The sequence below is a fragment of the Ranitomeya variabilis genome, chromosome 4, assembly GCF_051348905.1.
Source record: "Ranitomeya variabilis isolate aRanVar5 chromosome 4, aRanVar5.hap1, whole genome shotgun sequence".
Lineage (NCBI taxonomy): Eukaryota > Metazoa > Chordata > Amphibia > Anura > Dendrobatidae > Ranitomeya > Ranitomeya variabilis.
Genome location: NC_135235.1, coordinates 218,479,911 through 218,505,486, shown reverse-complemented (window position 1 = coordinate 218,505,486; position 25,576 = coordinate 218,479,911). Strand labels below are relative to the sequence as shown.

Sequence of the window (25,576 nt, the reverse complement as noted above, 5' to 3'; positions counted from 1 at the left end):
TCCAGCAGAAATTCAGTCTGTCCTTGATGTTCTTCTTGGAGAGAAGTGGCTTCTTTGCTTCCTTTCTTGACACCAGGCCGCCTCCAAAAGCCTTCGTCTCACTGTCCGTGCAGATGCCCTGATCTCTGCCTGCTGCCATCTATGAGCAAGCTCTGCAGTGGTGTTGAGCTGATCCCATAACTGAATCCTCTTTACGAGACTCCCTGGCACTTGCTGTACTTTCTCCACAACAATTGAACCCATTTCTTTGAAGTTCTTGATCATCTAATCAGTGGTTGATTTAGTGGCAATCTTACCAGCAGCAATGTCCTTGCCTGTAAAGCCCTTTTGATGCAAAGACAATAATGATTACACGTGTTTCCTTGGAGGTAACCATGTTTCACAGAAGAAGGCAATGATTTCCACCAACAGACCCCTTTTTAAGCAACCAGTATTATTTTATAATTCAATCAGAGTGATATCAGCTGCCTTGTCCGCGTTAACACTTTCTCTTGAACTACCAAGAAAATCAGTGAAATGATGTAAGCAGGTCAGCGGCAACCGTGAAAAACAAAATTTGTGTCATGACTGTAGATTGTAAAAGGGAAGTTCCCCTCAAATACTAATATAATGTGTGTCCTAGTATTGGCCCTCTGGCACCCTGACCACAGCGGGCCGATGTTTTGCCCCATTGTGGCCATCTTTGTACTCCCGTGAAGCCCAGGAGTCCTAATGTATTGCAGTATATAGAATATCTTACAGTAGTTTGCACGTTTAAGGGAGTTAACTTATTTCATAAATTACTAATCCACAGTCTCGGGGTGTTTATTCATCCTCCCCAGGTCTAGCGCTGCCTTCTGCCACCTCTCCGGTGATTGTGCACAGACTGCACTTGGGTGTTGAGGCCTCACCTTGACGGTGCTGCAGGCTATCACTGAGCTCATCAACCCTGCTGATGTGGATTGTACAAGTCGCTGAGCTCATGATTGGCTGCAGTGATCACAACATGTCATCACCGCTGCAGCCGATCAACATAGACGAATACACTGGCCGGCGGGTGGGTGCATTAAAGCTACATTTGTTTGTAGGGTTTTTTTTTTTTATCCCTGATACTTTTTAGCAATAATCTTTGAAAGATGACAACTTCTAAAGGGGGCTAAAGAAAAAAAAAGTTTTTAAAGATATTATAAAAATAAATAAAAAAAAGTGTTAATTACAAAAAGAAATCAATGAAATAAATAAATAAATATATATATATATATATATATATATATATATATATATATATATATATATATATATATATATGTAATATCACCAAGTCCGCAAAAGTCCATACTATGCAATTATAAAATTAATTAATTTTTGTAGTAAATGCTGTAAATAAAATAAAATGCCAGAATTGCTGTTTTTGGTTACGATCACCCTTCAAAATGAAATAAACATTGTATTTAAGGAATTTACTAAGACTTTCAAAGCAGCTCAGCAGTCATCACAAATCGCAAAGCCATAGTTATAATTTTTCACATTTCCTGCTCTTGATGTTGGCGGCAATCTGGCGTAGAAGGAGGGGATCACGGATGCCTTTGAGATTTGTGATTGTTATGACGCTTACAATTTTATAGGCTGAAATATTTTAGAATTAAAGGAAGTGACTTGTCAAAGGTGGAATCATAAATTCTGAATTATGGCCAATGTATCGCAAAAGGAGGAAGAAAAATATTCCATACTGGTCAGACTGGTGCTGATTAACAGCTCCACCCAGTGGTGGGTCAGGAAATAGATCATATAATCAATCAATACATATTGCAGAGCTCCATCAGGTGATGTGATATAGTATTACACCATCAAACGACTCCCCATAGCTCGGCTTCCCAGAGCCCTGTGACGCTCCTACATTTGAAAATTAACAGCTGATTTTACTATATGCAAAATATAAAAAATATTACAGCCACTTTTATTATTTTTTTTTTAATTAAAACACAAAATGTTACAGACTGCGCAGACTGCGGTAGCGTCTCCTTAAATTTTTTTCACAATTGTAAAATGATGGATCGAACCAAGTCCTCCACAGGATCTAGGTTAAACTACATAGGAATCCTAACGATTTTCCAAAGCTACATCATAGTAAAATGGGGAGTGTCACTGTGGCAGAAACTGCATTGTATTCTGCACCATGGTACGGTATAAACACCATGAACTCAGCTCACAATGCCCTATATAACCAAAGTGGAAAGCTGCTAATTAAGAATGTAGCATCATTTGTCACCACTAGTGGCCGCTACAGAGGAAATGCTCAGTCAGACCCAATTAAAGGGGTATTCCAGCTATAACAAAAATATCACCGATACATTAGGTAGGTGACAACTGCTAGATCATTGGGGGTCCAATCACTGAAACCCCACAGATTGTCAGTTTCTAAAAAAATCAGGTCAGCCCTGGCAAATTTCTAACAGTTGGCATTTGTCTGCTATAGGATTATATAGAATTAAATGGGGCCTGGTATAATTTAGAATTTCAGCCTCTTATTTGTCAGAGCCGCCTTTAGTTCCTTTTTTGTGGTTGTGGTTGCAGAGAGATTGACCACAGCACAGAGTGCTCTCCCATCCTGGGATGTTGAATTTGGGGTAGAGGCCTTGACAGAAGGCTTCAGTAGCGCACCCGCTCATCACCACATCATCCGGAGAGGAACCTGTAGAGAAAACATGAAGGCAATCTCAAGATTTATGGCCACAGAAATGGCAAAGACCGTACTGTGGGACAAGCTTATGAGCTCTCACCTGTCAGGTCCATACACTGGGTCATCGGCCCGCGGCACTTCATTGTGCCAGACTCTCCAGGCGATGAGTGACTGTAACACTCTATCCCGTTCTCTGACCCTGGATCTGCATCTGAGACATGAAGATAACAGGATATGTTTAGACACTCTTCAAAGGCAAGAAATATGGCGGCACCCAATGGTCAATAAAATATGAACTCTTATTCCATACCAAGAACACCCCACAAGACCTGCCATATACCAAGATAACCCACAAGACCTGCCGTATACAGAGAACACCTCACAAGACCTGCCGTATACCAAGATAACCCACAAGACCTTCCGTATACAGAGAACACCTCACAAGACCTGCCGTATACCAAGATAACCCACAAGACCTTCCGTATACAGAGAACACCTCACAAGACCTGCCGTATACCAAGATAACCCACAAGACCTGCCGTATACAGAGAACACCTCACAAGACCTGCCGTATACCAAGATAACCCACAAGACCTGCTGTATATAGAGAACACCTCACAAGACCTGCTGTATACAGAGAACACCTCAAAGACCTGCCGTATACCAAGATAACCCACAAGACCTGCCGTATACAGAGAACACCTCACAAGACCTGCCGTATACAGAGAACACCTCACAAGACCTGCTGTATACTGAGAACACCTCACAAGACCTGCTGTATACCGGGAACACCTCACAAGACCTGCCGTATACTGAGAACACCTCACAAGACCTGCCGTATACTGAGAACACCTCAAAAGACCTGCTGTATACCGGGAACACCTCACAAGACCTGCCGTATACTGAGAACACCTCACAAGACCTGCCGTATACAGAGAACACCTCACAAGACCTGCCGTATACAGAGAACACCTCACAAGACCTGCTGTATACCGGGAACACCTCACAAGACCTGCTGTATACTGAGAACACCTCACAAGACCTGCTGTATACTGAGAACACCTCACAAGACCTGCTGTATACTGAGAACACCTCACAAGACCTGCAGTATACAGAGAACACCTCACAAGACCTGCCGTATACAGAGAACACTCCACAAGACCTGCCATATACAGAGAACACCTCACAGGACCTGCCGTATACCAAGATAACCCACAAGACCTGCCGTATACTGGGAACATCCCACAAGACCTGCCGTATGCTGAGAATACTCCACAAGACCTGCTGTATACCAGGAAAACTGTACAAGGCCTGCCATATACCAAGATACCTGCCGTATACTGGGAAAACCCTACAATACCTTTCATATACCAGGGACAACCACAAGACCTGTCGTATACTGGGAACACCCTACAAGACCATTCATATACAAGGAACACCCCATGAGACCTGCTGTATACCGGGAACATTCTATGAGACCGTCAGCATACAGGGAACACCCCACAAGACTTGTCATATACTGGGAACATCCGACAACACCTGCATTATACTGGGAACACCCCACAAAACTTGCCGTATATCAGGAACACCCCCCAAGACCTGCCATATACCAGGTACACCTCACAAGACCAGCAGTATACTCAGAACACCCCACAAGGCCTTTTGTATACAAGGAACACCACAGAAGACATGACGTATACTAGTAACAGCCCACCAGACCTGCCAGATACCAGGAAAATCGCATAAGACCTGCCAAATACCAAGTACCACCCAAAAGACCTGCCGTATACTGGGAATACCCTACATGACATGCTATTACAGTCATGGTCAAAAGTGTTGGCACCTTTGAAATTGTTCCAAAAAAATAAGTATTTCTACAATAAAATTATTGCAATTACACCTTTTCAGTTATACACATGTTTATTTCCTTTGTGTCTGTTGGAGCAAAACAAAAAAAAAAAAAAAGAGAAAAAGGGCAAATTGGACATAATTTCACACAAAACCCAAAAATGGGCCGGACAAAATTGTTGGCACTGTTCCAAAATTGTGGTTAAACAACTTTGTTTCAAGCATGTGATTCTCTTTCAAAACTCACCTGTGGCAAGTAACAGGTGTGAGAAATATGACAATCACATCTAACACCAGATAAAAATGGAGAGAAGTTTACTCAATCTTTGCATTGTGTGTCTGTGTGCCACACTAAGCATGGAGAACAGAAAAAGGAGACACAAACTGTCGGGGGACTTGAGAACCAAAATAGTTGAACAATATCAACAATCTCAAGGTTGCAAGGACTTCTCCAGAGATCTTGATGTTCCTTTGCCCATGGTGCGCAACAAAATCAAGAAATTTACAACCAATGGCACTGTAGCTCATTGGAGAAAAACTGATGAAAGAATGAAGCTTAGGATGGTCCGGATGGTGGATAAGAAGCCCCAATCGAGTTCCCAAGAAATTCAAGCTGTCCTGCAGGCTCATGGTGCATCAGTGTCAGTACGGACTATCTGTAGAAATTTGAATTAAATGAAATGCTATGGCAAAAGACCCAAGAGGAGCCCACTGCTGACACAGACATAAAAAAGCTAGACTGCATATGCCAAAGTGTACGTAAATACGCCAAAATCCTTCTGGGAAAGCGTCTTGTGCACAGATGAGACCAAGATAGAGCTTTTTGGTAAAGCACATCATTCTACTGTTTACTGAAAACAGAATGAGGCCTACATAGAAAAGAACACAGTACCTACAGTCAGATATGGTGGAAATTCACATATGTTGTGGGGTTGTTTTGCTGCCTCTGGCACTGGGTGCCCTGACTATGTGCAAGGCATCATGAAATCTGAAGATTACCAATGGATTTTGAGTCGCAATGTAGCGCCCAAAATCAGAAAGCTGGGATTGCGTCCTAAGTCATGGGTCTTTCAGCAGGACAATAACCCCAAATAAACTGCAAGAAACACCCAGAAATGGATGGAAAAAAGCACCGCAGGCCAGCAATGAGTCCAGATCTAAATCCCATTGTTTACCTGTGGAGAGATCTTAAAATTACTGTTGGGAGAAGGCGCCTTAAACTGTGAGAGACCTGGAGCAGTTTGCAAAAGAAGAATGCTCCAAACTTCCAGTTGAGAGGTGTAAGAAGCTTGTTGATGGTTATAGGAAGCGATTGATTGCAGTTATTTATTCCAAAGGGTGTGAAAGCAAATATTAAATTGAGGGTGCCACAACTTTGTCTGGCTCATTTTGGGGGTTTTGTGTGAAATTTTGTCCAATTTGCCTTTTTTTTGTTGTGTTCCAATACACACAAAGGACATAAACGTGTGTATAACAAAACATGGGGAATTGCAATAATTTTCTGGGAGAAATACTTCATTTTCTGGAACAACTTCAAGGGTGCTAACATTTTCGGCCACGACTAGATGCTGTGACTTAGTCCTTTGACATCACAATTGGGCCCTTGGAAGAGTCGCTCAGATCTTTGCGCTTGCTCATCTTTTCATCAGCTTCAAGAACTGACTGTTCACCTGTTCCCCAAAATATCCCACCGCTTCCAGCAGCCATTGTAACAGGATAACATTTTTGTCGCTTCTTACCCTTGAAGTGGCCTCGGTTGCACTGGCTTCCTTTACAGCAGTGATGGCTGGAGGCATATGATATCTGATTTTGCCCATTGCTGAATGCAGCGAGCCCTGGACAGGTGGACGTGTTACTGCAGCTTTTTATCATGGTGTGCCGGGTGTCTGTCATAACCAGAAACAGAAAATCAAAATATGGAACATACATAATACTTCTAAAATATATTAATATATCCTAAAAATGTATAAAATACATACGTATCGCCTTTCTACCTGACGGTGACTGTACCCTGCAGTTATTATATCTGCTCAGCAGTGGACGCTTTCCCATAACACAGTCCATATAATTACAGAGGGATGTTGATATGAAAATCGACATGTCGGGAGCGGTGTGTACGCAGAGTAGGAATTAATACCACTCTATTCCTGTACATGAAGATTTACCCGTCACATCAGAGCCCCGACGTACGTTTCCCGCTTCTCTGTTCATCGTCATCCCATTTTATTTCCCTTTTTTGCGTAAATGGCAATAGGGTTATTAAGGGGATTATCCAAGTCTTAAGCCCTTCTTAATCTGTCAGGACTAATGCACTGGTACTCAGGACAAGACGGAGTGTGTCATTATGAATAATTTAGATTTCGAGGGAGTAGAACGTTACACGGAGGCCTAAGTGCGGCTACGGCAATCTCTGCAGCATCCCGCTGACCTCTCTGGAGAAGGGTTATCATGTGGTTATTGCAGGATACTGTTGTATACAATTGTATGTTACGGCAATAAGACCGGCTGATGGTTGCGATTACAGATCAGGCGGCTCTAATTAATGCCACTCACAACCTGTGAATTCAGGGGTGGCTGTTGTAAACTGCGATATTCAGACTTCCCTCCTGTCACATACATAGGGTTCCAGGAAACTGGAATATAAAGGGCACTGTGGCTGCAGTATCGCTGGTGTGCAGGAGCACTAAAGTTAGCTGGAATGTTGCAAGCGCGCACTCCTTGTCTAGGAAACTGACCACCTCTTATACTTTGCCTGTAATCTAGGCAATCTATAGAATGAAAAATTCCTCAGTTCTTGAGAACGGAGAGGATTTTAAGCAAGAACCAAACTGCAAAGTTGCTTGGATTTACAAGCATTTTGCAATTTTATCCATTGACCAACATGAGAAAACCCCTTTTAAATAAATTAGGCTAAATCATGAAATATTTAAAATTTTGGAGAAAAAAGTGAAATTTTCCTGCTCCTGTGTCATCCTTCTACTGATATTTACTAAGCAGCGGCTAAATCTTTGTAAAGAAAACACGTCGAAATAAACAAGTTATTCGACAAAAAGAGAAAATGTTTCATCGTGAAACAATCGGAGGGCGGATCCGGGCACATAAAATATAAGACAGGACATTGCAATAATATCCCCACCAGGAAGCACAAGGAAACACACATTAACCAAACTTTAGGAACAAATAAGCCGTAAGTCTACAATTCTATAAATTTTAACGATATCTTGATTTTTTCCTTTTTATTTTTTAATTTTGGCAGCAGAATAAAATTCTACTACGGTCTATTCGGTGTGATTGTCATTGTTTGTCTTCTCTTCATTTATAGGGTAAATAAACTTTTAAATAATGTTTGAAATGTTTAAGCCCCCAACTGTTGATAAATAGGGTCCCGTTCTTCAGACCCCAAGCGATCACTCAAACCACGGGTCAGAATATCTCACGTTATGGTTGAGATCAACCAGATAGAAAGTCAATGGGTCCGTCCACCACTACAAATATGTACAAGGGTGTTTGTAACCAATATTGAGGAGGTGGAACTACTTGATCCCTACCGTGTTCAAATCCGGCAAGTGGCCCTAAAAACGGGTAAGTTCTGGGAAATTTGGGCGAGTTGCCAACCCTTCCACTGCAGCATTAATTCAAGCATCCACTGCAAAATCTCTTACAGGGTCCCCAACTAGCACTGGTCTTCAATAGTATTGTTTTTTTCTTTCATATGGACCAAACTGACCTTTTGGGCCACTCTGGACTCATGGAACCAAGTACTTCCTGTCCTTGGTCTCAAGACCTGGATCCCCAACAGCTAGGTGATGCTCATCACTCTTTCATTCATATTACAAAGAATTGCATTGGGGTGAGAGGTACCAAGTCTTAATATGGGTTCCCAGGTGACCCCACCACCACTACCCCTATCATATTCAAATTGGAAGTCCCTATAGAATTAGAAAACCCTAATAAGATACCAGAAATGAAAATATACAACCATTCACCCATCCACTTTATGTTGCTCTACTCTCCAAAGCACATTAAAATGCCTTTAAGCGCTAGTAAAACCTACCTTGACTCAATGTTGTGGTGATGGACAACTCAATACAAGATTTCTGAGAAGGTCCACATCTCAGACTTGGAAGGTCACTGCCACCACAAGCTAAAGGTTGTCCTTGACACGCCAAACACTCGGTCCAGGAATTTTCTCCGAGATCTGAAATTGAAATGGTATACTGAGTCTGGCTGTAAAGAACATGATTCAGAAAAGTGTTCCAACTGGCATGTAACAAAAGTAAGATGGTGGTTCACTCAACCTTAACATCTTCTCAAGAATCTCCTTGTATGGATACAAGGACACAGACACAATATATACTAACCTGGCACTAAGTCTTGATTACAGAGGTCTTTATCACAACAACGACTGGTCTGACTGGTGTCGATGTGTTTGAGGGAGCCTGTCAGAGTTTGGTTACAGGTTTCTCCAGGAGAACATCCTTTAGTTAGGACACCAACATGCAACAAACCTAAGAATGGTAATATTTAATCATAATTGTTTATATAGTACATAAATATATATGGCTGTTCACTAAGGACCCCTGCTCTAGATGTAAGAGAGACATTTTTTTTTTCTTGAAGGGGAAAACCGAATAAGAAGATCATCAGTATGTGACAGTGGCCTTCAAAATCTCTCTCTTCGAGTAGGGAGCTAGTTGGGTCTTATGACCGTGACTTTGGAGTGTGACCTTATACAAACAAGTATTGGAATGTCAGGAGGCATGGGACTGGGACATGGGGGCCTTCAGATATAGTTGATGGAGAATGCTATCCTCTTTATTATCCCAATTGCATGTCAGGACTGGAGTGTAGGTACACTTTAAAGATGACCAAAAGATCTACTCACCGCTATATGTCATAATTGTAGAGCTGCAGTATGGCTGTGTGCTTTCACATGTCATAACTGTCTGTTCTGTAGTAGCATGATCCGGTACACCGCTGTAATGGTAACACTGGAGGCCAACAGCTAAACATAGAGGAATCAAAGATAAAAGAATCATAGTCAGAGTTTAGTCTCCTATATCAATAACTGTTATCTTACAGTATTAAAGGGAACCTGTCACACCCAAAATCCAAGATGAGCTGCGGCCACCGGCATCAGGGGCTTATCTACAGCATTCTGTAATGCTGTAGGTAAGCCCCCGATGTATCCTAAAAGATGAGAAAAAGTGGTTATATTATACTCACCTGGGCGGGCGGTCCGATCTGATGGGCGTCGTGGTCCGGTCCGGGGCCTCCCATCTTCATAGGATGACGTCCTCTTCTGGTCTTCACGCTGCGGCTCCGGCGCAGGCATACTTTCAAAGTACTGCAGTGCGCAGGCGCCGGGAAAGGTCAGAGAGGCCCAGCACCTGCACACTGCAGTACTTTGCTCTGCCCTCAACAGATCTGACCGCCCGCCCAGGTGAGTATAATATAACCTCTTTTTCTCATCTTTTAGGATACATCGGGGGCTTATCTACAGCATTACAGAATGCTGTAGATAAGCCCCTGATGCCGATGGGATTACCTGTTATGGACCTGGTGGTTAGGTGCACCAGGAATGACCTGATAGTTAAACACGGAATCGGGACGAGCTCTGGGGAAATGGGAACTCTGCTGACCGCAAACCCTACTCCTATCAACACAACTAGAAATAGCCGTGGAGCGTGCCTGACTCTGCCTAGACGCCTCTTCACAGCCTAAGAGCTAACTACCCCTAAAGAAAGGAAACAAAGCCTCACTTGCCTCAGAGAAATTTCCCCAAAGGTAAAAGCAGCCCCCCACAAGTATTGACTGTGAGATAAGAGGAAATCACAAACACAGAATGAAATAGGCTTTAGCAAAGAGAGGCCAGTCTAACTAAACAGATTGAGGATAGAAAAGGGATCTTTGCAGTCAACACAACAAACTACAAAAACCACGCAGAGTGTGCAAAAAATACCCCCGCACCGACTCACGGTGCGGTGGTGCCACTCTGCACCCCCAGAGCTTCCAGCTAGCCAGGCAGTTTCATGATAGCAAGCTGGACTAGAACTTAGCAAGAAAAACCATAAGTAACAAATGAACAAGCCGGAACTTAGCTTTTGCTGGAGTAGTCAGGTCCTCAGAAAGATCCAGGAGAGATCTGAACCAGTACTAGAACATTGACAGCTGGCATGGAGTAATGATCTGAGTGGAGTTAAATAGAGAATCCAGCCTAGCTCTAAACGAGGGCAGGTGGGGAAGGAATCTCAGAACCAGCAGCTCCACTCACAGCCACCAGAGGGAGTCCACGGACAGAACTCGCCGAATTACCATTCATGACCACAGGAGGGAGTTCGAGAACGGAATTAACAACAGTACCCACCCCTTGAGGAGGGGTCACCGAACCCTCACCAGAGCCCCCCGGCCGATCAGGACGAGCCAAATGAAAGGCACGAACTAAATCGGCAGCATGGACATCAGAGGCAACAACCCAGGAATTATCCTCCTGACCATAGCCCTTCCATTTGACCAAGTACTGAAGTTTTCGTCTCGAAATACGAGAATCCAAAATCTTCTCCACCACATACTCCAACTCCCCCTCGACCAACACCGGAGCAGGAGGATCAACGGAGGAAACCATAGGCGCCACATATCTCTGCAGCAACGACCTATGGAACACATTATGGATGGCAAAAGAAGCAGGAAGGGCCAAACGAAATGATACAGGATTAAGAATTTCAGAAATCTTATAAGGACCAATGAAACGAGGCTTAAACTTAGGAGAAGAAACCTTCATAGGAACATAACGAGATGATAACCAAACCAAATCCCCAACACGAAGTCGGGGACCAACACGGCGACGGCGGTTAGCGAAACGTTGAGCCTTCTCTTGGGACAAGGTCAAATTGTCCACCACATGAGTCCAAATTTGCTGCAACCTGTCCACCACAGAATCCACACCAGGAAAGTCCGAAGGCTCAACCTGCCCTGAAGAAAAACGAGGATGAAAACCAGAATTACAAAAAAAAGGCGAAACCGAAGTAGCCGAACTGGCCCGATTATTAAGGGCGAACTCAGCCAATGGCAAGAAGGTCACCCAATCATCCTGATCCGCAGAAAGAAAGCATCTCAGATAGGTTTCCAAAGTCTGATTGGTTCGTTCGGTTTGGCAATTTGTCTGAGGATGGAAAGCCGAAGAAAAAGACAAATCAATGCCCATCTTAGCACAAAAGGAACGCCAAAACCTTGAAGCAAACTGGGAACCTCTGTCAGACACGATGTTCTCCGGAATGCCATGCAAACGAACCACATGTTGGAAAAATAATGGAACCAAATCAGAGGAAGAAGGCAATTTAGGCAAGGGTACCAAATGGACCATTTTAGAGAAGCGATCACAAACCACCTAGATGACCGACATCCTTTGAGAAACAGGAAGATCTGAAATAAAATCCATGGAAACATGCGTCCAGGGCCTTTTCGGGACCGGCAAGGGCAAAAGTAACCCACTGGCACGAGAACAGCAGGGCTTGGCCCGAGCACAAGTCCCACAAGACTGCACAAAAGAACGCACATCCCGCGACAAAGAAGGCCACCAAAAGGACCTAGCCACCAAATCTCTGGTACCAAAAATCCCAGGATGACCAGCCAACACCGAACAATGAACCTCAGAGATAACTCTATTAGTCCATCTATCAGGGACAAACAGTTTCTCCGCTGGACAACGGTCAGGTCTATCAGCCTGGAACTCCTGCAGCACCCGCCGCAAATCAGGGGAGATGGCAGACAGAACTACCCCCTCTCTGAGAATACCAGCTGGCTCAGGAACCCCAGGAGAATCGGGTACAAAACTCCTTGAAAGGGCATCAGCCTTCACATTCTTAGAACCCGGAAGGTACGAAACCACAAAATTGAAATGGGAGAAAAACAGCGACCAACGAGCCTGTCTAGGATTCAACCGCTTGGCAGACTCGAGATAAGTCAGATTCTTGTGATCTGTCAAGACCACCACGCGATGCTTGGCTCCTTCAAGCCAATGTCGCCACTCCTCGAATGCCCACTTCATAGCCAACAACTCCCGATTGCCAACATCATAATTACGCTCAGCAGGCGAAAACTTTCTTGAAAAGAAAGCGCATGGCTTCATTACAGAGCAATCAGAACTTCTCTGAGACAAAACAGCCCCTCCTCCAATTTCCGAAGCATCAACCTCGACCTGAAAAGGGAGCGAAACATCTGGCTGACACAACACAGGAGCTGAAGAGAAACGACGTTTCAACTCCTGAAAAGCCTCAACGGCCGCAGAGGACCAATTCACCACATCAGCACCCTTTTCTTGGTCAAATCAGTCAACAGTTTAACAACACTAGAAAAATTAGCGATGAAGCGACGGTAAAAATTGGCAAAGCCCAGAAATTTCTGAAGGCTCTTCACAGATGTAGGCCGAGTCCAATCATAAATAGCTTGGACTTTAACAGGATCCATCTCGATAGTAGAAGGGGAAAAAATGAAACCCAAAAAGGAAAGCTTCTGAACTCCAAAGAGACACTTAGATCCTTTCACAAACAAGGAATTAGCACGAAGGACCTGGAACACCATTCTGACCTGCTTCACATGGGACTCCCAATCATCCGAAAAGACCAAAATATCATCCAAATATACGATCATGAATCTATCCAGATACTTTCGGAAGATATCATGCATAAAGGACTGAAACACAGAGGGAGCATTAGAAAGGCCGAATGGCATCACCAGGTACTCAAAATGGCCCTCGGGCGTATTAAATGCTGTTTTCCATTCATCGCCCTGTTTAATACGCACGAGATTATACGCCCCTCGAAGGTCTATCTTGGTGAGCAAATAAATCAGACAGTAGAGGCAAAGGGTACTGAAATTTGACCGTGATTTTATTAAGAAGGCGGTAATCTATACAAGGTCTCAGAGAACCATCCTTCTTGGCCACAAAAAAGAACCCTGCTCCCAATGGTGACGACGACGGGCGGATATGCCCTTTCTCCAAGGACTCCTTTATATAACTCCGCATAGCGGCGTGTTCTGGCACAGACAAATTGAAAAGTCGTCCCTTAGGGAACTTGCTACCAGGAATCAAATTAATAGCACAATCACAATCCCTATGAGGAGGTAGGGTACTAGACTTGGGCTCATCAAATACATCCCGGTAATCCGACAAAAACTCAGGGACTTCAGAAGGAGTGGAGGAAGAAATTGACAACAATTAAACATCCCCATGTACCCCTTGACAGCCCCAACTGGACACCGACATTGATTTCCAATCCAATACTGGATTATGGACCTGCAGCCATGGCAAACCCAACACGACCACATCATGCAGATTATGCATCACCAAAAAGCGAATATCCTCCTGATGCGCAGGAGCCATGCACATGGTCAACTGGGTCCAGTACTGAGGCTTATTCTTGGCCAAAGGCGTAGCATCAATTCCCCTCAAAGGAATGGGATGCTGCAAGGGCTCCAAGAAAAAACCACAGTGCCTGGCAAACTCTAAGTCCATCAAATTCAGGGCAGCGCCTGAATCCACAAATGCCATAACAGAATAGGATGACAAAGAGCAAATCAGAGTAACGGACAAAAGAAATTTAGGCTGTACAGTACCAATGGTGACAGACCTAGCGAACCGCTTAGTGCGCTTAGGACAATCAGAGATAGCATGAGTGGAGTCACCACAGTAAAAACACAGCCCATTCTGACGTCTATGTTCTTGCCGTTCAGCTCTGGTCAAAGTCCTATCACATTGCATAGGCTCAGGCCTCTGCTCAGAGGATACCGCCAAATGGTGCACAGTTTTGCGCTCACGTAAGCGCCGATCGATCTGTATGGCCAAGGACATTGATTCATTCAGACCAGCAGGCGTGGGGAACCCCACCATAACATCCTTAAGGGCTTCAGAAAGACCCTTTCTGAAAATTGCTGCCAGGGCACACTCATTCCACTGAGTAAGCACAGACCACTTTCTGAACTTCTGGCAATATACCTCCGCTTCATCCTGACCCTGACACAAAGCCAGCAAAATTTTCTCTGCCTGATCCACAGAATTCGGTTCATCATAAAGCAATACCAGCGCCAGAAAAAACGCATCTACATTACGCAATGCAGGATCTCCTGGCGCCAGGGCGAATGCCCAGTCTTGAGGGTCGCCACGCAACAAAGAAATAATGATTCTCACTTGCTGAATAGGGTCACCAGAAGAGCGGGGTTTCAGAGCAAGAAACAGTTTACAATTGTTTTTGAAACTCAGAAATTTAGATCTATCCCCAGAAAACAAATCAGGAATTGGAATTCTAGGCTCCAACATAGGATTCTGAACTACATAATCTTGAATGTTTTGTACCCTTGCAGCGAGTTGATCTACACTAGAGGACAGACCTTGAATGTCAATATCCACACCTGAGTTCTAAACCACCCAGAGTTTAAGGGGAAAAGAAAGGCAAAACACACTGCAGAGAAAAAAAAAATGGTCTCAGAACTTCTCTTTTCCCTCTATTGAGATGCATTAACACTTTGTGGGCCAGCTGTACTGTTATGGACCTGGTGGTTAGGTGCACCAGGAATGACCTGATAGTTAAACACGGAATCGGGACGAGCTCTGGGGAAATGGGAACTCTGCTGACCGCAAACCCTACTCCTATGAACACAACTAGAAATAGCCGAGGAGCGTGCCTGACTCTGCCTAGACGCCTCTTCACAGCCTAAGAGCTAACTACCCCTAAAGAAAGGAAACAAAGCCTCACTTGCCTCAGAGAAATTTCCCCAAAGGTAAAAGCAGCCCCCCACAAGTATTGACTGTGAGATAAGAGGAAATCACAAACACAGAATGAAATAGGCTTTAGCAAAGAGAGGCCAGTCTAACTAAACAGATTGAGGATAGAAAAGGGATCTTTGCGGTCAACACAACAAACTACAAAAACCACGCAGAGTGTGCAAAAAATACCCCCGCACCGACTCACGGTGCGGTGGTGCCACTCTGCACCCCCAGAGCTTCCAGCTAGCCAGGCAGTTTCATGATAGCAAGCTGGACTAGAACTTAGCAAGAAAAACCATAAGTAACAAATGAACAAGCCGGAACTTAGCTTTTGCTGGAGTAGTCAGGTCCTCAGAAAGATCCAGGAGAGATCTGAACCAGTACTAGAACATTGACAGCTGGCATGGAGTAATGATCTGAGTGGAGTTAAATAGAGAATCCAGCCTAGCCCTAAACGAGGGCAGGTGGGGAAGGAATCTCAGAACCAGCAGCTCCACTCACAGCCACCAGAGGGAGTCCACGGACAGAACTCGCCGAAGTACCATTCATGACCACAGGAGGGAGTTCGAGAACGGAATTCACAACAGTTACCTCACCCTCGATTTTGGGGGTGACAGGTTCCCTTTGAAGTAGCTATATTTTTGTATATAGGGGCAGTATTATAGTAGTTATATTCTTGTATATAGTGGAATGTATTATAGTACTTATATTCTTGTACATGGGGCAGTATTATAGTAGTTATATTCTTGTACATAGGGGCAGTATTATAGTAGTTATATTCTTGTACATAGGGAGCAGTATTATAGTAGTTATATTCTTGTACATAGGGGCAGTTTAATAGTAGTTATATTCTTGTACATGGGGGCAGTATTATAGTAGTTATATTCTTGTACATAGGGGCAGTATTATAGTAGTTATATTCTTGTACATAGAGGCAGTATTATAGTAGTTATATTCTTGCACATAGGGGGCAGTATTATAGTAGTTATATTCTTGTACATAGGAGCAGTATTATAGTACTTATATTCTTGTACATAGGAGCAGTATTATAGTAGTTATATTCTTGTACATAGGAGCAGTATTATAGTAGTTATATTCTTGTATATAGGAGCAGTATTATAGTAGTTATATTCTTGTACAAAAGAGCACTATTATAGTAGTTATATTCTTGTACATAGAGGGCAGTATTATAATAGTTATATTCTTGTACATAGGGAGCAGTATTATAGTAGTTAAATTCCTGTACATAAGAGCAGTATTATAGTAGTTATATTCTTGTACACAGAGGCAGTATTATAGTAGTTATATTCTTGTACATAGAGGCAGTATTATAGTAGTTATATTCTTGTACATAGGGGGCAGTAGTTATATTCCTGTACATAAGAGCAGTATTATAGTAGTTATATTCTTGTACATAGGGGCAGTATTATAGTAGTTATATTCTTGTAAATAGAGGCAGTATTATAGTAGTTATATTCTTGTACATAGGGGGCAGTATTATAGTAGTTATATTCTTGTACATAGGGGGCAGTATTATAGTAGTTATATTCTTGTACATAGGAGCAGTATTATAGTAGTTGTATTCTTGTACATAGGAGCAGTATTATAGTAGTTATATTCTTGTACATAGGGGCAGTATTATAGTAGTTATATTCTTGTACATAGGAGCAGTATTATAGTAGTTATATTCTTGTACATAGGAGCAGTATTATAGTAGTTATATTCTTGTACAAAAGAGCACTATTATAGTAGTTATATTCTTGTACATAGAGGGCAGTATTATAGTAGTTATATTCTTGTACATAGGGAGCAGTATTATAGTAGTTATATTCCTGTACATAAGAGCAGTATTATAGTAGTTATATTCTTGTACACAGAGGCAGTATTATAGTAGTTATATTCTTGTACATAGGGAGCTGTATTATAGTAGTTATATTCTTGTACATAGGGGCAGTATTATAGTAGTTATATTCTTGTACATAGTGGGCAGTATTATAGTAGTTATATTCTTGTACATAGGAGCAGTATTATAGTAGTTATATTCTTGTACATGGGGCAGTATTATAGTAGTTATATTCTTGTACATAGTGGGCAGTATTATAGTAGTTATATTCTTGTACATGGGGAGCAGTATTATAGTAGTTATATTCTTGTATATAGGAGCAGTATTATAGTAGATATATTCTTGTACATAGGGGCAGTATTACAGTAGTTATATTCTTGTACATAGGGGCAGTATTATAGTAGTTATATTCTTGTACATAGTGGGCAGTATTATAGTAGTTATATTCTTGTACATAGGAGCAGTATTATAGCAGTTACATTCTTGTACATAGGAGCAGTATTATAGTAGTTATATTCTTGTACAAAAGAGCACTATTATAGTAGTTATATTCTTGTACATAGAGGGCAGTATTATAGTAGTTATATTCTTGTACATAGGGGCAGTATTATAGTAGTTATATTCCTGTACATAAGAGCAGTATTATAGTAGTTATATTCTTGTACATAGGGGCAGTATTATAGTAGTTATATTCTTGTAAATAGAAGCAGTATTATAGTAGTTATATTCTTGTACATAGGGGGCAGTAGTTATATTCCTGTACATAAGAGCAGTATTATAGTAGTTATATTCTTGTACATAGGGGCAGTATTATAGTAGTTATATTCTTGTAAATAGAGGCAGTATTATAGTAGTTATATTCTTGTACATAGGGGGCAGTATTATAGTAGTTATATTCTTGTACATAGGGGGCAGTATTATAGTAGTTATATTCTTGTACATAGGAGCAGTATTATAGTAGTTGTATTCTTGTACATAGGAGCAGTATTATAGTAGTTATATTCTTGTACATAGGGAGCAGTATTATAGTAGTTATATTCTTGTATATAGGAGCAGTATTATAGTAGATATATTCTTGTACATAGGGGCAGTATTACAGTAGTTATATTCTTGTACATAGGGGCAGTATTATAGTAGTTATATTCTTGTACATAGTGGGCAGTATTATAGTAGTTATATTCTTGTACATAGGAGCAGTATTATAGCAGTTACATTCTTGTACATAGGAGCAGTATTATAGTAGTTATATTCTTGTACAAAAGAGCACTATTATAGTAGTTATATTCTTGTACATAGAGGGCACTATTATAGTAGTTATATTCTTGTACATAGGGAGCAGTATTATAGTAGTTATATTCCTGTACATAAGAGCAGTATTATAGTAGTTATATTCTTGTACATAGGGGCAGTATTATAGTAGTTATATTCTTGTAAATAGAAGCAGTATTATAGTAGTTATATTCTTGTACATAGGGGGCAGTAGTTATATTCCTGTACATAAGAGCAGTATTATAGTAGTTATATTCTTGTACATAGGGGCAGTATTATAGTAGTTATATTCTTGTAAATAGAGGCAGTATTATAGTAGTTATATTCTTGTACATAGGGGGCAGTATTATAGTAGTTATATTCTTGTACATAGGGGGCAGTATTATAGTAGTTATATTCTTGTACATAGGAGCAGTATTATAGTAGTTGTATTCTTGTTCATAGGAGCAGTATTATAGTAGTTATATTCTTGTACATAGGGGCAGTATTATAGTAGTTATATTCTTGTATATAGGAGCAGTATTATAGTAGTTATATTCTTGTACATAGGAGCAGTATTATAGTAGTTATATTCTTGTACATAGGAGCAGTATTATAGTAGTTATATTCTTGTACAAAAGAGCACTATTATAGTAGTTATATTCTTGTACATAGAGGGCAGTATTATAGTAGTTTTATTCTTGTACATAGGGAGCAGTATTATAGTAGTTATATTCCTGTACATAAGAGCAGTATTATAGTAGTTATATTCTTGTACACAGAGGCAGTATTATAGTAGTTATATTCTTGTACATAGGAGCAGTATTATAGTAGTTATATTCTTGTACATAGGGGCAGTATTATAGTAGTTATATTCTTGTACATAGTGGGCAGTATTATAGTAGTTATATTCTTGTACATAGGAGCAGTATTATAGTAGTTATATTCTTGTACATGGGGCAGTATTATAGTAGTTATATTCTTGTACATAGTGGGCAGTATTATAGTAGTTATATTCTTGTACATAGGGAGCAGTATTATAGTAGTTATATTCTTGTATATAGGAGCAGTATTATAGTAGATATATTCTTGTACATAGGGGCAGTATTACAGTAGTTATATTCTTGTATATAGGGGCAGTATTATAGTAGTTATATTCTTGTACATAGTGGGCCGTATTATAGTAGTTATATTCTTGTACATAGGAGCAGTATTATAGTAGTTATATTCTTGTACATGGGGCAGTATTTTAGTAGTTATATTCCTGTACATAGGGGCAGTATTATAGTAGTTATATTCTTGTACATAGGAGCAGTATTATAGTAGCTATATTCTTGTACAAAAGAGCACTATTATAGTAGTTATATTCTTGTACATAGAGGGCAGTATTATAGTAGTTATATTCTTGTGCATAGGGAGCAGTATTATAGTAGTTATATTCCTGTACATAAGAGCAGTATTATAGTAGTTATATTCTTGTACACAGAGGCAGTATTATAGTAGTTATATTCTTATACATAGGGGCAGTATTATAGTAGTTATATTCTTGTAAATAGAGGCAGTATTATAGTAGTTATATTCTTGTACATAGGGGGCAGTAGTTATATTCCTGTACATAAGAGCAGTATTATAGTAGTTATATTCTTGTACATAGGGGCAGTATTATAGTAGTTATATTCTTGTAAATAGAGGCAGTATTATAGTAGTTATATTCTTGTACATAGGGGGCAGTATTATAGTAGTTATATTCTTGTACATAGGGGGCAGTATTATAGTAGTTATATTCTTGTACATAGGAGCAGTATTATAGTAGTTGTATTCTTGTACATAGGAGCAGTATTATAGTAGTTATATTCTTGTACATAGGGGCAGTATTATAGTAGTTATATTCTTGTATATAGGAGCAGTATTATAGTAGTTATATTCTTGTACATAGGAGCAGTATTATAGTCGTTATATTCTTGTACATAGGAGCAGTATTATAGTAGTTATATTCTTGTACAAAAGAGCACTATTATAGTAGTTATATTCTTGTACATAGAGGGCAGTATTATAGTAGTTATATTCTTGTACATAGGGAGCAGTATTATAGTAGTTATATTGCTGTACATAATAGCAGTATTATAGTAGTTATATTCCTGTACATAAGAGCAGTATTATAGTAGTTATATTCTTGTACACAGAGGCAGTATTATAGTAGTTATATTCTTGTACATAGGGGTCAGTAGTTATATTCCTGTACATAAGAGCAGTATTATAGTAGTTATATTCTTGTACATAGGGGCAGTATTATAGTAGTTATATTCTTGTAAATAGAGGCAGTATTATAGTAGTTATATTCTTGTACATAGGGGGCAGTATTATAGTAGTTATATTCTTGTACATAGGGGGCAGTATTATAGTAGTTATATTCTTGTACATAGGAGCAGTATTATAGTAGTTGTATTCTTGTACAAAAGAGCACTATTATAGTAGTTATATTCTTGTACATAGAGGGCAGTATTATAGTAGTTATATTCTTGTACATAGGGGGCAGTATTATAGTAGTTATATTCTTGTACATAGGAGCAGTATTATAGTAGTTATATTCTTGTACATGGGGCAGTATTATAGTAGTTATATTCTTGTACGTAGTGGGCAGTATTATAGTAGTTATATTCTTGTACATAGGGAGCAGTATTATAGTAGTTATATTCTTGTATATAGGAGCAGTATTATAGTAGATATATTCTTGTACATAGAGGCAGTATTACAGTAGTTATATTCTTGTACATAGGGGCAGTATTATAGTAGTTATATTCTTGTAAATAGAGGCAGTATTATAGTAGTTATATTCTTGTACATAGGGGGCAGTATTATAGTAGTTATATTCTTGTACATAGGGGGCAGTATTATAGTAGTTATATTCTTGTACATAGGAGCAGTATTATAGTAGTTGTATTCTTGTACAAAAGAGCACTATTATAGTAGTTATATTCTTGTACATAGAGGGCAGTATTATAGTAGTTATATTCTTGTACATAGGGGGCAGTATTATAGTAGTTATATTCTTGTACATAGGAGCAGTATTATAGTAGTTATATTCTTGTACATGGGGCAGTATTATAGTAGTTATATTCTTGTACGTAGTGGGCAGTATTATAGTAGTTATATTCTTGTACATAGGGAGCAGTATTATAGTAGTTATATTCTTGTATATAGGAGCAGTATTATAGTAGATATATTCTTGTACATAGAGGCAGTATTACAGTAGTTATATTCTTGTACATAGGGGCAGTATTATAGTAGTTATATTCTTGTAAATAGAGGCAGTATTATAGTAGTTATATTCTTGTACATAGGGGGCAGTATTATAGTAGTTATATTCTTGTACATAGGGGGCAGTATTATAGTAGTTATATTCTTGTACATAGGAGCAGTATTATAGTAGTTGTATTCTTGTACAAAAGAGCACTATTATAGTAGTTATATTCTTGTACATAGAGGGCAGTATTATAGTAGTTATATTCTTGTACATAGTGGGCAGTATTATAGTAGTTATATTCTTGTACATAGGAGCAGTATTATAGTAGTTATATTCTTGTACATGGGGCAGTATTATAGTAGTTATATTCTTGTACGTAGTGGGCAGTATTATAGTAGTTATATTCTTGTACATAGGGAGCAGTATTATAGTAGTTATATTCTTGTATATAGGAGCAGTATTATAGTAGATATATTCTTGTACATAGAGGCAGTATTACAGTAGTTATATTCTTGTACATAGGGGCAGTATTATAGTAGTTATATTCTTGTACATAGTGGGCCGTATTATAGTAGTTATATTCTTGTACATAGGAGCAGTATTATAGTAGTTATATTCTTGTACATGGGGCAGTATTATAGTAGTTATATTCCTGTACATAGGGGCAGTATTATAGTAGTTATATTCTTGTACATAGGAGCAGTATTATAGTAGTTATATTCTTGTACATAGGAGCAGTATTATAGTAGCTATATTCTTGTACAAAAGAGCACTATTATAGTAGTTATATTCTTGTACATAGAGGGCAGTATTATAGTAGTTATATTCTTGTACATAGGAGCAGTATTATAGTAGTTATATTCTTGTACACAGAGGCAGTATTATAGTAGTTATATTCTTGTACATAGGGAGCTGTATTATAGTAGTTATATTCTTGTACATAGGGGCAGTATTATAGTAGTTATATTCTTGTACATAGGGAGCTGTATTATAGTAGTTATATTCTTGTACATAGGGGCAGTATTATAGTAGTTATATTCTTGTACATAGTGGGCAGTATTATAGTAGTTATATTCTTGTACATAGGAGCAGTATTATAGTAGTTATATTCTTGTACATGGGGCAGTATTATAGTAGTTATATTCTTGTACATAGTGGGCAGTATTATAGTAGTTATATTCTTGTACATAGGAGCAGTATTATAGTAGTTATATTCTTGTACATGGGGCAGTATTATAGTAGTTATATTCCTGTACATAGGGGCAGTATTATAGTAGTTATATTCTTGTACATGGGGCAGTATTATAGTTGTTTTATTCTTGTACACAGTGGGCAGTATTTTTGTAGTTATATTCTTACTCATAGAAAACAGGATTATAGTCATATAAGCAGTTATAGGCTGTTAAATTAGCCACCTTCTGTGCTATAAGATCCATCCAACTAAACTTTTCTTGCAGATCCAAGTCCATCACAAATATATAATTTTCCTATCTTGAATATTCTTTTATCATCAAAGCAAAGTTTTGCTTTTAGTCATATTTGCAGCCTGTAAATCTTATGGTAATAAACGCAGCTTTTCTAGGAATTTGCTGAACATTTAAAGGATAAGTTTCTCTTATAGCGATCCCGTCATCATCACATAAAACTGCAACATGGGTTTAAAATGGCAAGTAAATCCTGAGCTACCTGCGTAGCAAGCCTACAACCCTGCACAGTAAACATCCATACACCATAATTATAATACACAATCAACCCCACACTTTGTTTTCTATGTAAAATACAAATCGTGTAATATCTTGAGATAATTACATACCAATCTCCAATGCAAAGTCTATGAAATACTGATGGGGCTCCTTCCCCACCCATCGTTGCATCGTCTATGGCTACACCCAGTGGTATAGCATCGTGTGCCAAGGCCCGGGGTAAGACATGAATTTAATCCCCCCTAACCCATCGACCATTACTACTCCCTGAGTCCCTTCCACCAGTCAATCAAGGAGCCTCTTATTTACGAAGCCAATATGAAGAAAATACTGATCTAATTATATTCTGCCCTTTGGATCTCCATTTTTTCTGCTTTTTCTGCTGAAATCCGACATAAAATGAAAAAAAAAAAAGTGTTACATTGTTATATTTCTTTTTTATGCTTATTATATTTTTTAATGTAATTTTTTCTAACCCTAACCCTATTTAGGAATGAAACAGATGTGTAAAAATGGAAAAAAAATTGTATGCTGTTCTTTAATGTGGGAAAGCTCTCTCAGCAGGTACTTGCCTATGTTCTTACATATTAAAGTGAGAGTAGAGAGAGAGAGCAGTCCACAGGCTTCAGTACCGCTTTGCTGAATTTCCCATGCATAGATTGAGATGAGTTTGCTCTGTATAGGCAGTGACCAGATCACAAAATTTCACTATATTAAAATGTATTATCTCAGTTGCTGCCTATGCAGATCTCAGATTATGACAATACTCATGTTGATTGCTGTGCTCTGCGGGATGACACAGCAGACGAAAACTGCTTTACAGATTTAGCTCGACCAGCCAAAGTTCCAAAAAGAAGTACAGCGCTGGTGTGTTGCTCCAAGAAGAAGTAGTTCTTGCTACTGGTCCTCTTGGATCATAAGTGGAGATTAGGGGTGACATTTTGCACCCCAATAAAATTTGGTGCTCAGTGTAACAGTCAGTCTGGGCCTTCCATGTTATGCTATTGGCTATCTCTCCTAAATGGCGCTACCCATGGCTATAGGGTACGTCAGATATTCCAGCACAACTCCATTTACATGACGACTGCAATTCAAGACACAGCCTATGGTCAAGGTCGGAGCTGTTTCTGGAAAAGAAGAATCTGCTTTCCTAATTTTATACATCTATTTATAAGGTGGACCATCAGCCTATAGACTCAATGGTTACCAAAAAGTTGAAAGGTAGCATGACAGCAAAATTGGATGATGCATGGACTGTATTTAGTCTATAACCTTGAGGACACATAAGCCCGCAGTTTGACATTTGCAAAGAGGATAGAGTTCATCTCTGGAGTATTAAAAAAAAGTTAGCACTAATGGTCCAGTAGAAGACAACCGGACTTGGAGGTGACTTTAGAGCTAATTTTCTTAATTGCATCTATGCCCCAATTATATAACCAGAAACGTTATTCCTTAGATAGTATCTACTACTGGGCCACTCCAACCATTCTGTGGTGTAGGGCCAATGGGTCGCAGCAGGCATTGAGCCCAAACCTTGTACCCCCGATAGTTACACCCCAAAAATCAAGTGCCATCAAGTCTTTAGTGACTTCTGGTGGACATTGGTGCTTCTTCATGTCTTCTTTTTTTGGGTATACTGATTCTATCCATATTAAATAATTTAAAAAATCCGAATTAATCAGGATAGTCCGGAAAAATAGCAGGCGGCCAACTGACATTTCTATGCTGGCAAATTAAAGTAGTCACTGCCATCAATGTAATATCGGACCCCGTACTAGATGGCCTTGGTGAGACACCATTCAGTAAATTGCCTGGTTATCCCTGCCCTCTGTGGGTTTCCATCAATTAGCGTGATAATACGAAATGCTGATCTATTTAATCTATCTGAGAAAATGAGAATAGGCTGGAAACCTGCATCACATTAATTACACATTATTGCAGAGAGAGATTTTACAGGATCGAGCATCTTGACATTTTTGTCATTTTTAAGCCACTTAAGCAATTACAACCTGTCATTGTAGATATCAGTGAGTACTTACCCAGACAGAGGAGGGCGCTGTAGAGGCCAGACCTCAGAAATAGCTTCATTATGGGATTTTTGCTGTAGTTCTAGGAAAAGATGTAACATCCACAGAGTTGATCCTGCAAATGATGCAGAATATAAACAGGTCCTACTGCTCTCGACATGGGAGGACCAGGGAGGGGTGAAAGCCGGGGCGATGTTTCTGTACTAGTGATACCTGCAAGTCAAGGCCTGATGATCCCTTTA

At 39.9% G+C, this 25,576-nt stretch overlaps 2 protein-coding genes across 2 annotated transcripts in view; one reads left to right on the top strand and one right to left on the bottom strand.

The window, feature by feature from the left end:
* The window catches only part of LOC143770392 (interferon-inducible GTPase 5-like), a 93,333-nt gene that overhangs the window by 49,377 nt on the left and 18,380 nt on the right, over window positions 1-25,576 (top strand). The window lies entirely within an intron of this gene.
* On the bottom strand, window positions 1,935-25,491 carry PLAUR (plasminogen activator, urokinase receptor). The gene is made up of 7 exons (XM_077257297.1): window positions 25,347-25,491; window positions 9,393-9,512; window positions 8,869-9,015; window positions 8,562-8,705; window positions 6,247-6,393; window positions 2,760-2,870; window positions 1,935-2,671 (listed from the first exon to the last, which is right to left on the bottom strand). The coding sequence occupies exons 1-7, from the start codon at window positions 25,393-25,395 to the stop codon at window positions 2,505-2,507; spliced, it is 885 nt and encodes a 294-aa protein (XP_077113412.1). The 5' UTR covers window positions 25,396-25,491; the 3' UTR covers window positions 1,935-2,504.